At 33.1% G+C, this 18347-nt stretch overlaps 1 protein-coding gene and 1 long non-coding RNA gene across 2 annotated transcripts; one reads left to right on the forward strand and one right to left on the reverse strand.

The window, feature by feature from the left end:
* The first annotated feature begins 5805 nt into the window (after window positions 1-5805).
* Window positions 5806-6304, forward strand: LOC142236058 (uncharacterized). Its single transcript, XR_012721885.1, has 2 exons — window positions 5806-6039; window positions 6091-6304. It is a non-coding gene; the product is annotated as an uncharacterized LOC142236058 (long non-coding RNA).
* Window positions 6305-8895: 2591 nt separating this feature from the next.
* LOC142235649 (uncharacterized) lies at window positions 8896-14319 on the reverse strand. Its single transcript, XM_075306912.1, has one exon. It carries the CDS (start codon window positions 14317-14319, stop codon window positions 8896-8898), a length of 5424 nt encoding a protein of 1807 aa, XP_075163027.1.
* Between the last annotated feature and the right edge of the window lie 4028 nt (window positions 14320-18347).

The following is an 18347-nucleotide window of genomic DNA, read 5'->3' on the forward strand; positions in this document are numbered from 1 at the left end:
AAAAAATCACTACATGCCCAATAAAATTGAGAAGAGTAAAACCATAGACCTTATAATACATAGATGATCCACTATTCTCTTTAAAAAAATGTGTCAGTTCCAAAAATTAATTTTCTGACATTTCGTTTTGATTTTTTCGTAAAGAGTCAGTCCCAAACATTAATTTTCGTGCATTTGCTTTTGTGTTGTTCGTAAAGAGCAATGCTGCTCAAAATTAAAATTCGTATTTTCGCGGTTTTGGTCACATTTTTTTGTTCAAATATGAACTTTTAATATATTAATTTATTTATAAATCCTATTAAAAATAACATTAATAATATATAAAAATAATAATAATATAATACCAATTAAAACATAATTTTCTTATAAAACGATCAATACAACTTTAAATATCTTAAACATTTTTACATGTATAATTCGATTTCCTCCATAATGTCGGTGTCACATAACTATTAATTAATTATTAATTAATATGTTGGCAATTTGAAATAATTAATATCGAGGAATTTGCTGGCCTGCGTGTTAGAATAGATTCTATCAAGAGGAATTCACAAAATATCAAACTGATGACGGAATGTAAATTGATGTAATGCACATTTTCATCCAGAAGTTCTTGATATAGGAATTGTTGCACTTTTTTAATTGGTTGCACTTTGCAAGTTTTCTGGAATATTTTCTTTGTTGTTTCCTTCATCATTTTTTCACCGGTCAACATCTTCCAAGAATATAACATCCAATGATTTTAGTTTTCTGCAAAGCAGTCGAGTTTTGTGATTTCCATTACGTTTTATTTCACTTTTTGTTTTGAATTACCAATCATAGTTAGCGTTTTGGACTAATTTCACTCTTGTGTCAAAAATATTTCAATTTTTGTATTTCTTCTAACTGACCACGTACTTTGTTGCACAAAATGTATTGAAAACCACAAAATTCGATTTCCTCAAGAGCGTTGGTGTCACAAAATTGTTGTAAAACTCATTAAAATTCGGGCAATTCGCAAGGAACTTGATAACCAGTGAGTTAGAATAAATTTCCAGTAATTTCAATTCGCAAAATAACAAATTAAACCGATGATGCGAGGTAAATTAAAATATCGATGTGATGAGAATTAACATGTAGTAGTTGTTGATATGGAAAAGCATAAATACCAAGTTTAATTCGTTGCACTTTGATTTATTGAAACTTTCTCTTAAGCCACCATCATTTTCATCGGTCAACCTCATTTTTTATCGGTCAGCTTTTTAATGTTTCAAGAACTTAGAATCCATAATTTTAGTTTTCGGCAAAGAGATATATTTAGTGTCTTCCTTAAAGTTTCATTTATTTTTTTTTTTTATTTTCACTTACCTATTATTAGAAACTATTTGGAGTAAATTCAGTTTTTTGTCTAAAATTTTCCAAGTTTTTTATTTCTTCCAATTGACCACGAACTTCGTTGCACAAACAAGTATTGAAAACCACATGGTTTTTTCGTTGCATTTTAGTGTAGTGTTTTGTCAAAGTTTTCTCATATTATCTCCGACACCTTTTCAAATATTTCGTCAACATTTTGGCAAATTGGAAGTAATTCGCAAAAAAATTGAAGATGTATTGAAGATGAGCTGTTTCAAGTCAAGTTGAATTTATGTTGAAAATTATATTTACCCTCAAACCGAAAAGTTTTTGCATTTGAAAAACGCTCATCCTGTGTTTATTGGGAACAGTATGGCTGTTTTCTTTTTGCACTGGATACAACATTTGTATGGGCTATCCAGTACATCGTTGCACTGGTGTTCTATCCAGAACATCTCATCAGTGCAAGTCGCGCCGATATTGCCAGATTGTGTTTTGATAAAGTGACGCTTCATCGATTGACAATAGCACTTTATTGTGACTAATTTATCGAAAAAACATGTAATTCAATGTGGTATAGTGTCATAAATAATCGCAGCAGTAAATATTTATTACTAATTGGAGCATTTCATACATTAAAAATTCAAGATTTCACTTCTTTTCTGTGATTGTTTTTAAACAGCTGATGACAGTGTTGAATATTTTTGGAGATGTCCTGGATAAACGAGTACTATGTTTTCTTTTAGTCCTCCACGGCTTAGGGTGTCCAGTGCTAAAAGAAAACAGCCCTAGTAAAGGGTGATTCTTTTGAGGTTAGGATTTTCATGCATTAGTATTTGACAGATCACGTGGGATTTCAGACATGGTGTCAAAGAGAAAGATGCTCAGTATGCTTTGACATTTCATCATGAATAGACTTACGATCTGCCACAACGTCGAATTTTCAGTGAATGGGCCCTAGAAAAGTTGGCAGAAAATCCGCTTTTTTATCGACAAATTTTGTTCAGCGATGAGGCTCATTTCTGGTTGAATGGCTACGTAAATAAGCAAAATTGCCGCATTTGGAGTGAAGAGCAACCAGAAGCCGTTCAAGAACTGCCCATGCATCCCGAAAAATGCACTGTTTGGTGTGGTTTGTACGCTGGTGGAATCATTGGACCGTATTTTTTCAAAGATGCTGTTGGACGCAACGTTACGGTGAATGGCGATCGCTATCGTTCGATGCTAACAAACTTTTTGTTGCCAAAAATGGAAGAACTGAACTTGGTTGACATGTGGTTTCAACAAGATGGCGCTACATGCCACACAGCTCGCGATTCTATGGCCATTTTGAGGGAAAACTTCGGAGAACAATTCATCTCAAGAAATGGACCGGTAAGTTGGCCACCAAGATCATGCGATTTGACGCCTTTAGACTATTTTTTGTGGGGCTACGTCAAGTCTAAAGTCTACAGAAATAAGCCAGCAACTATTCCAGCTTTGGAAGACAACATTTCCGAAGAAATTCGGGCTATTCCGGCCGAAATGCTCGAAAAAGTTGCCCAAAATTGGACTTTCCGAATGGACCACCTAAGACGCAGCCGCGGTCAACATTTAAATGAAATTATCTTCAAAAAGTAAATGTCATGGACCAATCTAACGTTTCAAATAAAGAACCGATGAGATTTTGCAAATTTTATGCGTTTTTTTTTTTTTTAAAGTTATCAAGCTCTTAACAAATCACCCTTTATTAGATAACGAAGTTGATTCTTAAGGTGAGTATTAAGTTCGAGTTTAGCCGCTAAAATTGCCATTTTTTCACGATTACTTTTCTTTAATAATACTTTTTAAGGAATACAAACTTTGTGAAAACTTGCTCTGGGCTATTCCCCATCAAGTTATAATAAAATGTGCAACAAATATGTATAATTTTATGCCTTTTCTTACTGATTTAGTTTTCACTTTAGTGAAAAAACTCGAACTTAATACCCACCTTTAAGGTGAGTATTAAGTTCGAGTTTAAGATGAGTACTACACCCAGAAAAAAGTGCCTTCGAAACTAAAGGAAAAAATTTTCATCAATATAGTTTATCCATTTTAGTTCCATTAAGGTACATTTTTGTGAAAAATAATAAAATTTACTCGTTTCAGTAAAAAAATCCTAAACTGTAAGCAGTTAGGAATAGTTCATTAACTAGAATAAAGCATGGAATTTTACTCATACTATTTTCTTCGCTGGGTATAAGAATTTACTACTGAAAAAGAAAATTTTATTCACCGATAACAAAGCATTCGTAAAAATAAACAAAAAACGAACTAAAACCAAGTTTCCTCAAAATTAGTAAAATTTCTTATAAAATGATAATTGCGACTTCCTTTATAATAGAAAGTTTTTCATACATACGAACAACACTTGGCATAGAAAAATATTTTAGTTCATTCGTACTAAGAAGTATGCAATCCTTTCAAAACTTAAGGAAACACACTTGTTAGAATATAGGAAATTTTCCTAAATTTCTATTGTCTACCTGTAATCGATACCTGTCATCGTAATCGATGTGTTTGCGCGTGGGTGTAATCGATATATTTGCGCGTCGGTTGTTTTTTAGTTGGAATCGCGTTGTTTTGGTATACGGAGAGATTGTTAAAAAATAATATGGTAAAATAATATAATAAATAACAAATAAAATATATAAAATATTTGTTATTTTAAATTAGTGAGAAAAATTTTCGTTTTTTTAAATAAATCTATCAATGTTCGTGATAGTGTATAAAGAAAGAAAACACCAGCAGAATAACAACCCTTTCATTTGTCTTCATTTTGGAATCTTCAATTATCAGGTAATATTCAGTGACGCTAACCTTTTGCAACAAAAATTTTTTATATTTGTAGGTATTGAAATTGTAAAAGGAGAACAAAATCGTTAGGCAGCAACTTATTAAAAGTGAAAAGTACAAGAAGAAGAAAAAGTGCGTTTTACAGTTGATAATATCACACGGAAATTGGAAATAGTGGAATAATAAACTAATATTTCAAAGAGATTCGATGCTGTTGATTCTTAATAAATATATTCAATATATTAATAAAACATGTCTTTTATTGAAGATAAAATTGCTTATAGAAATAAATAAAATTGTATTTAAAAACGAAGGTAAGCAGTTCTAATTATGAAGTAAAAGTTTTACCACAAATGTGTAAGATTTGTCGAAATGAATGAAAAAATTTCAATAAAATCATTCCATATATGAATTCAAATTAGTTAAATTTTTTCATTCTGTAGTATAGTGGTATATAAATATAGGAAAACGTTAACTAATATATGGAATGCATTATTCCTAATTTCTACGAAAATCACATCGTTCAAACAAATAAAAATGTCTTTGGCGCTATACGAAGTTCAACTTTCTTCACAATGAGTTCATTTTAACTTAAAGAAGGGGTCACTTTTTTCTAGGTGTATGTTCTGTTTTTTCACCAAAACCCTAAAGTTAAAGTACAAATATATTTATGAAGACGATTATATTTTAATCAAGTCTTGCCAAATAATGGATGGAAAAGATCCTAGGAATTGATTGCAAATACTTTTATATTTCTAAATTAATTAATTAAGAAAAGTAACCGTGAAAACAAGCAGATTTTCAGCTTGAAAACTGAACATAGTAGAGGTGCACACAAAAAATTTTTTTCTGATTCAATCACGAAATTAATTGATCCAACTAATTTTTTAATTGAAATGTCTTCAATCACGAAAATGATAGTATCAATCACAGTTTTAATTGGGCATAGAAAAAAATCTTGATTAAAAAATTAATTGATTTCATTACCAAATTTCAATTAATTTTTTAATTGATTCAATTAAAAATTTAATTGATGTTGATTGCAAAACTCAATTAATTTATTAATTAAAAAAAAGGTAACTATTTTCAATTACCTTTTGAATTGGCTTAGAATTTTTATTTGGATTAACAATTGATTGTTTGAAAAAAAATTTAATTAAAAATTTAAAAAAATGTTAATCACTTTTTTAACTGACTTAGTCTTCCGAATATGATTAAAAGTTTATTGTATCAATTAACTTTTTAATTAAAAATTTTAAAAGTTTCAATCATTGACTTAATTAACTTAATGTTTCTATCTTGATTAAAAAGTTAATTGTACCAATTAATTTATTAATTCAAAAAAATTTCAACTTCAATTAACTTTTTAATTGGAAATATTTTGGTGATATTTTTTCTGTGTGTGCACGTGAGAAATAGTTTACTCACGCTCACGCACACTCACGACAGAAAAACCATACTCACGCACACTCACGCACAATATTTTTTGGTAGGACTCACGCACACTCACGAAAAGAAAATTTGTATTCACGCACACTCACGCACGAAAACGTCGTGACTCACAAAAAATACCGTGACTCACGAATAATTTTATAATTAATTTACCTTACCGAAGTGTCTGAAAACATGAGCATTATTAAAATCGAGAGTGTTATTACCCTGCCAGCATTTCAAAGTTCCATTTCATCCTCATCGTTACCACAGACTCGTAAATGTCACTTCAACCATCATGAAAAGGTACATCAAAAAGTACATGAAAGTATTTTGCCATCCCTACTACGATTTTATTTTTTGTGAAACGCCAAGCGCAACCAGCTTGTTATATTTTAATTAAATAAAAACGAAAATAAAGTTCTGAAAACATAGATTATACGCTTAAAATTGCGAAAGGTATATTGGTGTACAATTTTTGATTTTCCAAATGGAGTGATTGTTTTTCAGATATTTTACAGACATGCTGCTTCCATCAAATAAAAACACTAGTTGATAGACGCTGCAACATGTAACTCGCTACTTGTAACTCAACATCATCATTAATGCCAAAAATTATTTAAAATGTAATGTGATAGTGGTATAAATGTTATATTTTTAAGAATTTGTAAATGTTTACACAAATTAATAAATATCTAAACAAACGTGTTTTACTCGACCACAATGATTCTTTTACAACTATCTTAAAATGCACTTTTTCTGATTGTTTGGAGGGTCCCTTATTGGCGTCGTTCTAAATTGATCTATAAAGGCACCTAATAATTGCACTCATGCGAAAAATTTTTGTAGTAACTTTTGCGTGGTACAACTTCTCAATAGTGACGGCGCTTTTCCGACGAGTTTTTGATATCGTATACGATTGTTTTCGACGTGGTGGAGATTCTCAGAAGTGTCGTCAAATTCCAAAAATGTTGGCAGGGTAAACTCTTAACATCTCAGGTGTCACTAGAATTGTAATTGAATTTAACTCTTAAGCGTTTTATGTTGGTGAGCAGGAATATTGTCGTGAGTGTAATTCGTTACTCACGCACACTCACGAAGATATTATTTTCGTGACTCACGGTCACGCACGACATTTTGGTTTGTTAATCACGCTCACGCACACTCACGCTGTTGTCATGAGCGTGACTCACGACTCACGCACGAATCACGAAAATTTTCGTGAGTCACGGCAATTTCGTGTCACGTGCACACCTCTAGAACATAGTACTCAGCTTTAGCCGCTAAAATCGCTAAAGTGAAAACTAAATCAGTAAGAAAAATGCATAAAATTATACATATTTGTTGCAAATTTTATTATAACTTGATGGAGAAAAGCCCAAAGCAAATTTTCACAAAGTTTGTATTCCTTAAAATGGATTATTAACCCTTATATTATGTTAGGGTCATTTGATGACCCACATCGTATTTTTCATCAGCGCATTTCTTACTTTTGGAATATAAATAAAAGTTCTTACTAGTCAGTGCATGAATTGTTGACATGTACTGAATTCTTGCTGAGTAGTAAGAACTTTTAATTATATTCCAACAGTAAGAAATGCGTTGATGAAAAATACAATGTGTGTCATCAAATGGCCCTAACATAATATAAGGGTTAATCTCGATCTTAATACCCACCTTCATTGAAAAAAATTATGTTAAATGTGTTGTGATAGTGGTATAAATGTTATATTTATAAGAATTTATAAAAGTTTAATCAAATTAATAAACATCTAAGCAATCGTGTTTTACTTGACCACAATGATTCTTTTACAACTATAGGTGAGTATTAACTTCCCTGCCAGCATTTCAAAGTTCCATTTCATCCTCATCGCTACCACAGACTCGTATGTGACACTGCAACAATCGCCAACTGTGATAGTATTTTGCCATCACTATTCGCATGAAAGTATTTTGCCATCACTATTGTAACAAGAGCCATTTTATATTTTGTGAAACACCAAGCACAACTATCTTCTTATAATTTTGGACAGGTGTGTGGGGGGATTGTGACAGATGACAGTGGAGAAGTTTTACAAGAAATCCCCTGTATGAGATGAGTGGACTGTATAAGGTTGTGTGTGTGTGTGTGCTTGGGTTTATTATTTCTCAAAGTAATGAGAAATAATAAACAAAGCGTTTGATGGAGTGAAACCCAACCGGAAAAGGAACAAAAAATAACAAGTGGAGGTTTCAGTTTTCAATGTACAATTAACAATATTTATTTATAAATATGATATAGGGGAAAAGGTAGAGAAGAGAGATCAGCAGAGGAGAAATACAATGCTTACCGTCGGGTAGTTAGAGAAGAAGTGAAAGAAAGTAAGGATTTTAAGGAATGGATAGCTTATTGTACTAAATTTTATGAAGCTACTATTCACAATAGGCGTTATCGATATCAATTCAGCGACTTTTTAGTAATAGCAATTCAAAATAGAGAAATTCATAAAACTCGATAATTACAATATAATCAAATTCATTATTATACAATTCAAATTCATAACAATTCAGGATATACAAGTTATAAAAATTCATAAAAATGTTTGGCAAACTATGAAGTTTGTCCATGCCCCCGGCCTTGCACTTATGCAAAATTCGATTTGCAAAGCACAGTTGCAATGGACTTTATAGCTTCGGCCAGAATGTGTTGGTTACGCTTGGGACGTTGGTTGGAGCGTCTCTTCTTAATTTTGCTGTTGGTGTGAGCATGTTGTGATGTGGGTTGTCGTGGCTGTCTTCTTGTTGTAGTTGGTGCCTGCGGTATTGGGTTCTTCGTGAACCACCTGATGGGCCTTCTTGTTTGTTGTGTAGTTGTATTGTTGTGTCTTCCCGTGATTATTACTCGTCTTCTAGTGGTATTGTTTCTTGATGGTGTTTGGCGTGTCGTCGGGTTCCTTTCCCTAGGCGTGTAGTAAGCTGGTGAAGTTGCGGATGGCGTCCTCGCTATTTGTGGATGCAGCATAGTGTGATGCTGATAGCCACACTTCCGGCAGGTCGCTGGTGAACTGCACCGTTCTACTGTGTGGCTTTTTGCCAGACAGTTCATACAGTAATTATATGTCCGAACCGTCACCCTTCTATCCGCCACAGGCATCATTATAAAAATTGGGCAATCCCGCAAAGAATGTCTTTCCTTGCAGATGCCGCAGTCATAAACTTGATGGTGGGACATTTTGAGTTAGTAATCTGTAAATGGAAAGGACTTTAGTATGGGATAATGGGAAGGGTGATGCATGAAATGATTATATGAGAGGAAGGAATGTGAAAAGGTAAGATTTAAGAGGTTGATTCAGGAGAGGTTTGGTCTAAGAGCGGTAAGTAACATAATTTCACGATGGGACGAGTGATAATTCCAGAAGCAACTTTGATATCCGCAACTCGAATATTATTGTCGGAACCATGATGAGTATTTACGATTCTACCCAAGCGCCAGTCGCTAGGTGGTAACAAATCGTCCATTACAACAACCAAATCGCCAATCTTTAAATTGGGACCTGAATTTTTCCACTTATATCGTTTGTGTAGAGATTTTAGATAATCCTCTTTCCATCTAATAGCAAATTGATGGTGCAGAGCCTTTAACTTTGTCCATCTATTGAGAAGAGATAAGTTTTGAGATGGGGTTTCAGGGAAAGACATAATTGGTGATCCTTTTAAAAAGTGACCCGGAGTAAGAGCTGTCAAATCTGATGGATCTTCAGAAACGGCAGATATGGGACGTGAATTTAGGATTCCTTCAATCCTAGCGAGAATTGTAGCAAATTGTTCGAATGTGAATTTATGGGCACCAGCAATTCTTTTAAAATGATGTTTAAAACTTTTCACTGCCGATTCCCATAATCCGCCCATATGCGGGGCATGCGGTGGGATAAATTGCCACTCAAAGCCATGGGTTGAATATTTTCGAGATATGTCACTGGCGGTGGATTTAACAAAAGCAGAAAATTCTTTTAGTAATTTTCGGCTTGCACCAATAAAATTTCTTCCATTATCGGAAACAACCCTATGGGGTAGCCCCCGCCTCCCGACGAATCGTGTAAATGCAGCCTCAAAGGCTAGAGACGATAATTCTGAACAGGGTTCTAAGTGGATAGCTTTCGTGGTGAAACAAACGAAAATTGAAACGTAGCTTTTTATTATTGGAGCCCTTTTTAGAGTGGAACTTTTCAGCTCAAAAGGCCCTGCGAAATCGACCCCGGTGATATTGAAAGGAGGGGATAGTTCACATCGCACAGATGGAAGGGGAGCCATTATCTGGCTACAGGACTTTTGTTTGAATATTACACACGTTCGGCATTTATGAATTATAGCCTTCACTCGCGGTTTTAAACGGGATATATAAAATTCAGTCTGTACCATCCGGCACATTAGCGTACAATCGGCATGAGCTAATAATTGATGCAAGTTTAATAAGTATAAGTGACTGAAACGTGAGTTCCCCGAAAGAATAATAGGAAATCGCTCGTTGTATGGTAGAGACGAGTCGGCGAGTCTTCCATTAACTCGCATAATATTCTCGTGAGAAAGAAATGGATTCAAACATTTCAATTGGCTTTTATCATTAATTGGTTTCGATTCAAGAAGATTAGAATATTCGTCAGGGTAAAATTTCTTTTGCGATAATGTGATTAAACGTGATTTAACAAATGTAACTTCTTTATGAGTAAGAAATGGATTCGAAATTTTTATTGTCGATCTCCGTCGACTTAGGCAATTGTTATAAAAACGAAACATGTAGGATATAACTCGCAATGCGCGATTGTAAGACGAAAATCTGAGTAAAATATCAGTATCGTCAATTGTACTATGATAAGTTTGAACATTAACACGTTTTCCTAATTCTGGTGCAACCAATGGATTTCTTTTAGGCCACGTTGAATGTGGTTGAGTTAACCATTTTGGACCATTAAACCATAAAGAATTGGGTGTTAAATCTTGAGGTCGGCAACCTCTAGTACCGAGATCTGCAGGATTATCATGAGTCGGGACATGCCGCCAATTGCTACCAGGAACTAACTCGTGAATTTGCGAAGTTCTATTTGCAATGCATGTCTCCCAGGACCAAGGTGGTTTCGAAAGCCAACCAAGAACTATTGAAGAGTCAGTCCATAGAGTAATAGAGCTTATCTTGAAATCGAAATTCGAAGTGACATAATTGACGAGTTTAGCTAACAGAAATGCACCATTAAGTTCCAATCTTGGCAAACATACAGGTTTGAGAGGAGCGACTTTGCTTTTAGCAACCAGTAAATTAGAAAACACAACTGATTTATTAGTCTGGCATCGCAAATAAACACATGCACAATATGCAGCTTGAGACGAATCTGAAAACCCGTGGATTTCCAAAGTATCAGTAGGACAACATTGAATCCATCTTGGTATAGAGATAGAATTAATGTGAGGGAAATCGAATACGAGTCTATTCCAAGTAGCTTGTGACTCTGGACCAAGATTGTCATCCCATCCAATTCCTTCTAGCCACAATTGTTGCATTAATATTTTTGCCCGAATAATAACCGGCGCAATCCATCCCGCGGGATCAAATAATTGAGCGATTGACGATAGAACCATCCTTTTCGTCATAGTCTGTTCAAATTGTATTGGATTTATCGAGTAAGTAAACGAATCTGACAACGCGTTCCACTTTATACCCAAAGTTTTTGTAGAACTTGATTCATGGAAGCGTAAAAATTCGGAATCGTATAGGTCTTGAGACGGAATATGAGCGAGTAATTGTGGATCATTAGCTATGATCTTCTTAAGAGGAAAACCGGCATTCTTTAAAATATCACTTAGATCATTTTGAGCCTTCAAAGCCTCCTGAATAGAATACCCGCCCGATAAAATGTCGTCAACGTATGTTTCGTGTTTAAGTATTCGAGCTACTGTGGGATGAGTTGCTTGGACATCAGATGCCAGTTGCAAAAGAGTACGTATAGCAAGGAATGGCGCGCAATTAATACCAAAAGTTACTGTTTTGAGTTGATAATCTTTAATAAAGTTATTATCGGACGGTTTGAATAAAATTCGTTGATACGGTCTATCATTGGGGTGTACAAGAATCTGTCTGTACATTTTCTGAATATCCCCGCAGAAAACATACTGATATTTCCGCCAATTCAGAATAACAGAAGTGAGATCAGATTGCAATGTGGGACCGGTGTGTAACACATCGTTAAGAGAATAGCCTGATTTCGTCTTTCTGGACGCATTAAAAACAATTCGAACCTTTGTGGACTTATGTTCCGGTCGTACCACAGCGTGATGTGGCAAGTAAAATGAATTAAATTTATCATCAAAGGAAATTTCGCGAGAAGACGTTTCTTCTGCGTGATCAAGCGCTATATATTCGTTCAGAACATCATGGTACTGTGTTTTTAATTCAGAATCTTTGGAAAGGTTTCGTTCCATACGATTGTACTGAGCCAAAGCCATAAATCTAGAAGGACCCAAGTACAATGAATCAGAAAATTCTTCCTTAAAAGGAAGTCGTACCATGTAACGACCATTGGGTAAACGAGTTGTAGTTTTTCTGTAATACTCTTCACAGAACGCATCAGCAGCTGAGACGAGATGGGATGTAGGAACTTCTTCTTGTTCCCAAAATTTTCTTAGCATTTCGTTAATAGAGGATTCTTCGAATTCATGAACATTTACGGAGAATGAATGTATTGTTTCAGTCCGCATTGGACCACTGAGAACCCAGCCAAATATCGTATTATAGGCTGAAGTTTCGCTACAAATATTTTTCTTGATTCCTTCAATATTAATAAAACGTTCGGAATCATTACCCAGAACCAAATCAATTTGTGAAGATTTGTTGAAATATGGATCTGCCAACTCTAAATTTTCCAATTCTGAATTATTTGGTATTTCAAACGAAACGGCAGGAAGACGTTTTGTCACTTGCGGCAAAACAATGGCAGAAACTGAGAATCGTATTTCATGTTTCTTTGACACTATGGACAATTGACATTGTTTGTCAGATGTTTGACGCTGGCCACCAATTCCAGATATTTCAAAATTTGACTTAGTAGTCGGAAGTTGTAAACGGGTTTGAATTCGTTTTGAAATAAATGTTCGTTGAGAACCCGGATCTATAAGAGCTCTAATCGTGAACAATTCTCCATTATGTTCAATCTGCACTAATGCAGTTCGGAGTAAAATCATATCATTATTCGATGAAAAGTTGGCTTGGATATGAGAAGAATTATCTTGCTTTGATGTAGATGGTTGTTCCTTCTGTGAGGATAAATTGTGTGTATTGGGCTTTTGATGATTCTGGCTTTCGCTTCTATTTTCTTGAGTATTTGAATTTTCACTTGTATTTTCGTTGTATTTAGTTCGTATATGAATCAAACTGTGGTGCGGTTTGTGACAAATTATACAAGTGTTTGTACTTTTACAATTTGGTTTGAGATGGGAACTTGATAAGCAGTTACTGCAAATCTTATTTTTATAGACAAAGTCTACACGCTGTTGTGCAGTAAGTTGACGAAATTTCGGACACGTTCGTAAAGAATGGTTGGTTTCACAAAGTAAACAAGTAGCTGTGAGTTTTTCTTGAGAGAGATATGTTTGTATTTTGCCAGAGCCCTGAGATGAGATGGGATTGCGTTGATCATATTTATTTGAATTTTGATGTGTAACATTATTTTGCTGCTTTGTGCACTTTATGCTCGAGATGCGTTCTACAACTTCGAATCTATTTATCAAAAATTCGTCCAGTTGATTCCACGTAGGCAGATCTCGATGTGATCTGAGGGATTGTTCCCATAAAGAGAGAGTTTCATCTGGTAATTTTGTGGAAATTAAATAAATGAGAATGGGATCCCATCCGTCAACATCGACGTGAAGAGATCGAAGAGTACATAAACAATCATTGACCGTGGACTGAATTTTTTGAATTGATTCGCTGTTTTCAACATTTGCCACAGGTATATTGAAAAGAATTTTTAATTGATTATCAACTAAAACACGTTTATTTTCATACCGAGCTTTAAGTGCGTTCCATGCCATATTAAAATTTTCATCGCACAAAGTGTAACGCTTGACTATAGCCCCAGCTGGGCCCCTGGTCTTATTGCGTAAATGATAAAGTTTTTGAGCGGGGGTCAATTTTGGATGATTTACATAAACTGCCGTGAACATATCACGGAACGAGGGCCACTCCTCGTATCCACCTTTAAACACCTCGGTGTCACACGGAGGAACTTTTATATAACTGTCGTTAGAGTTATGAGAAGAGGCGGGAATAGAACTCTGATTCTGAGGTATATATTCAGGAACTAGGCTGTGCCTGGCATTTTGACGTGCTTGGCCTCCAGATATTCGGAGAATATCTAAGATTTGAGACCTTGCGGTGTAATATGCCTCAGAACTGGCATTGAAATTTATTTTTGCATTAGCTTTAATATCCTTCGGATCGGTGGAACTCGGCGATAGCATTATATTTTGATATGAAGTCTGAAGTTGTTGCCATCTTTTCTCCAAGTCTTCCAATTTAACTTCCAATACAGAGTCCGTTTGGTCTCTAATATCGCATTGTTCGAATTGCGTACAAAAACGTATTAAATACTCGCAATCAAAAAGAAATCTATCATATGCGGGAGATGCAGCCGCTGCCGCGTTAGCATTGGAGGAAGCATTTGATCCAGCAGGACCTGATGAAGGGTCGTTAGGATTGTTTGTAGGATTCATTGTCGTTAAAAATGTATCAGAAATTTATAGATTGAAAACGAGAAATCTTTTATTGAATTTATCAAATTAATGAATTGGAATTGCAGAAATATAGCGAGAAAAAATATATGGGTTTTTGGAATTGCAAATATGAAGTTTTGTGGGTAACCTCTAACCGTTTTAGTTGTGTTTTATGCGAAAATTTATCTCCAGAACTAATAAACTAATAAGCGGGATTTGCAAATGTTGCGAAAATATAGTAGTTTATTGTTCAAAAGATCAATTGAAAAGATAAATATGCGAAAAGAAAAATAATCAATCAATTTTAATTGATTTGAGCTAATGAAAATATAATTCAAACAATTTTAATTGTGTTTCCACAAATTCCAAAGTTGCGTTCTTTATGTAATGCGATGCAATTGATAAATTCGACTTCCAATCGATACTTTTAAACAGAATTCAATCGGTAAAATTTCAAGAAAAACAAGTTTTTCACGATAACAAAATCTTTTTTTTTTTTTTTCCAAAAAACGTGAACGAGACAAAATTTCGATTTTTTCGTTTATGAGACGAGATTAAATTTTATTAAGATTTTATTAAGCAGGTGAAATCTATTGAACACATTCACTGAACTATGATTTTCCAAACCTCTCGAATCGAAAAATCATAAGTCTGCAATCAAAGTTCAAAATTCGACCAAGCTCTTTGTAGCAAACAGATAAAATAATTGTAAACTTCACAGAATGAGAAATGTAATTTTCAAAGAGAAATATATTGAACTCACTGAAAACATATAACTTTCAAGATTTTGTTTCAAAAAAACGATATATCTTCAATAAAAGTTCAAAAATTCCTCCAAATTTTTGTAAAGCCACAGGCCAAATAATTTTAAGCTTCACAGAGCGAGAAATATAAATGTCACGAAGAAATATAATGAACTCATCCAAAAGAAATATGACTTTGTTCAATTTTTCTTCGAAAAAATCATATAACTCAATAAAAGTTCAAAAATTTCCTCAAATCTTGATAAAGCACAACAGGCCAATTTAATAGCAATATTCAGAGAGCAAGAGATATTATTGTTACAGAGAGATAATATATATGTTTCATCAGCCAATTCGGCTTTGAGATGCAATTTCACTTTTTAGATATATTGATGTTTATTTTTAATGTCGTAATGAGTATTTTCGTTGATAGTTTGTTTTAATGTTTCGATGAGTGATTTCGTTAATATATTCGATGAGCGGAAATTGCGATGTTCTGAATCACAATTTTCCTTATGAGACGCTTATTTTCTTGTATATATTTCTTTTCAACAAGTTTAAATATTCGAGGAATGACAAATTGCGATTTTATTTCTCACAATTTTTTCTTATGAGCCGCTTGATTTCTTGTATATGTTTACCAATTTTAATAAATTTAATATTCGAGAAGTGAAAATTGCGATTTTATTTCTCACAATTTTTCTTATGAGACGCTTGTTATGTTGTAAATATTCATAAATTACCAATAATTTCAAAAATTTACCTGTTGTTATGATGATTCGTTCATATATGTTGAGATAATATTAATTTGAGTGTATTCGCAGTCGCATGAGTTGATCTGAGAATTTTGTTTGAGTGCACTTCGTATTTGGGGAACGAAAAATGTTTTCGAGCGTAATTACTTTTCTGAGTGTAGGAATTTGTAGAGATTTTCATATATGTATTTTATTTCAACTTTAGAAAATTTCCGAAGTTTTCCCACTTTTCCCGAGTGTAATAATAGTTTTTAGTTTAATAAAGATTGATTTTTTTTTCCGAGTGTAATAATTTTCCGGAAAATATAATTGAAAATATGTTATGTCGTAATTTTTTGAGATTATTATTATTTATTTTTTAGCAAATTTTAGTATTGCAATATTTTGAAGGAAATAACATTTTGAATGTAGAAATATATTCCAAGACAAAAAATTTTTGAGTGTAGGAAAAATTTCGAGAATTTAAATAATTTTTTCCCGAGTGTAGGAAAAATTTTAAAAAATATTGCAAGTTAAAATTTTGAGTTTATAAAAACTTTGCAGAATTTAAAAAATTTTGCTGGGTGTACAAAATTTGGAATGCAAAAAATGTTCCAAGTTAAAATTTTAAGTGTAGAAAAATTTTGGAGAATTTTTTGCTGAGTGTACAAATTCGAGTTTTATGTATATTTACATTTTCCAAATTTTAGCATAACGTTTTGAGAGTCGAAAACACGAAATTTTCAGTAGCGGATTTTCTTTTTGAATTTAAAGACAAATTTCTGTAAGTGTAATTTTCGTGAATTTTTTTTTTTTTTTTTTTTTAAATTTTGTTGATACTAATTTTTGCAAGTGTAGTAATTTGCGTTTTACCAAAGAGAATTAGCGCTTTACCAAAATTTACTTTATGAATGTAAGGAAACTTCTACGATGATATACAAATTTTCTTGAGTGTAATAGGTTTGTTTTTTCGAGTGTAGATAACTTTTCCAAAAATTCGCGTTTTTGTTTTTATACCCCGGTAAAACACAAATGGATGTATGTGTTTGCGTACTCTACTTTGATTTAATCACTTTTGACATAAAACTGATTTTTTTTTTCTCCCGCGGTGTACCGAATTAATTTGCACTCAAATAAAATTTTCAGAATTGCATTTGTTGTGTAAATGGTAAATAATTCACTGTTTGATGGTTTTTTATACGTGTACATATAACTACTACGTTCAATATAAAATGATAAAATGTGCAATGGTATTAAAGTGCAAATAAGATTATATTAGTTATTGTGCAAATATTTGTTGCTGTGTGTTGAATTATGTCGGTGTGAATGCAAAATGTATGATCAATTTGATGTCTTTGTTAACTACGCTGGTAATTCAATGTAAATTATTGTGCATTAATTTATTAATTTTTTAGCAAAAATTTTTGTTATTGTAACAAAATATAGTGAGATGGGCAAAATTTCCAATATTTACTTTATTTGTTTTAATTACATTCACTTTTTTAATCAAAAATCCAAATATTAATTGAATTTAATTAAATCGACATTATCATTGATCATACGCTGCGCATCATTGATCATACGCTGCGCATTCATTCAGGTGCGTTAGGTGTAATTTGGTGTGTGACTTCGCTAATTGAAACGGGGGTGATATGGTAACACTAGCACAGCTGACCAATTGTCACTCTATCATATGTATAATATTCTTTGTGGATTTTATTCACATATGATCACAAATGCAAATTTGAAGAATATGAAAATTTTATTTTTACCGATGAAATGTAATGTTTTAGCACAAACGCGTTTATTTCATAAAAATGGGAATTTTCACGATAGCTAATGTTATCCAAACCGTTGAAAGCAAAACGAAAATTATTTGTTAATTTTCCTGATCTTCTTCTTGATTTTCTTTCTTCTTTTTTTTTTCACTTCATACCAGTTCGTTGAACCAATGCATATATGACATACAAACAACTATACACGAATATGCATCAAAAAGGTTCAATTTTTTCTGTTTTTTCGATTTTTATGAAATTTTTACAACAAATTTTTACCGTTTTTGGACCGTTGGACGGACGGACAGCAATGGAAGTCACACTTTTTTCACACTTTTACACCAATTTGCACCAATTTGTTCTTGTAATTTTGATTTGCACTTCAATTTTAGTTAAAATACATATATATATATATACATACATACGTTTGCAAACACAAATTGCGGTTTTTTTTTTCGATTTTTCTCTTCTTCTCCTTGTTTTTTAGAGAAGTTTTTCGCCAATTTTATCCGGAATATCAATAATTTGACTATTTTAATCACCGTAAACCAACTTTAGAAGTTTCTCTGTACATTTTTAACTTGTTTCGTTGCATTTGAAACAAGTCATAGGAGCTTCTCTACGCTATTTTTACAATTTTACCCAACTTTGTATCAATTTTAAAGATTTTTGTTCACTTTTCCCTCTATTCTTGGGATTTTAAATGATTTTTACCGTTCTTTTTAGCCTTTTCTCCCAATTATTTTCACACTTTTAACAAATTTTATAAAGTTTTG

Source organism: Haematobia irritans, chromosome 4 (assembly GCF_050003625.1).
Source record: "Haematobia irritans isolate KBUSLIRL chromosome 4, ASM5000362v1, whole genome shotgun sequence".
Classification (NCBI taxonomy): domain Eukaryota; kingdom Metazoa; phylum Arthropoda; class Insecta; order Diptera; family Muscidae; genus Haematobia; species Haematobia irritans.

Bases quoted from the DNA above. Each gene is read 5' to 3' on its own strand.
- LOC142235649 (XM_075306912.1), bottom strand. From the start codon at position 14,319: ATGAATCCTACAAACAATCCTAACGACCCTTCATCAGGTCCTGCTGGA.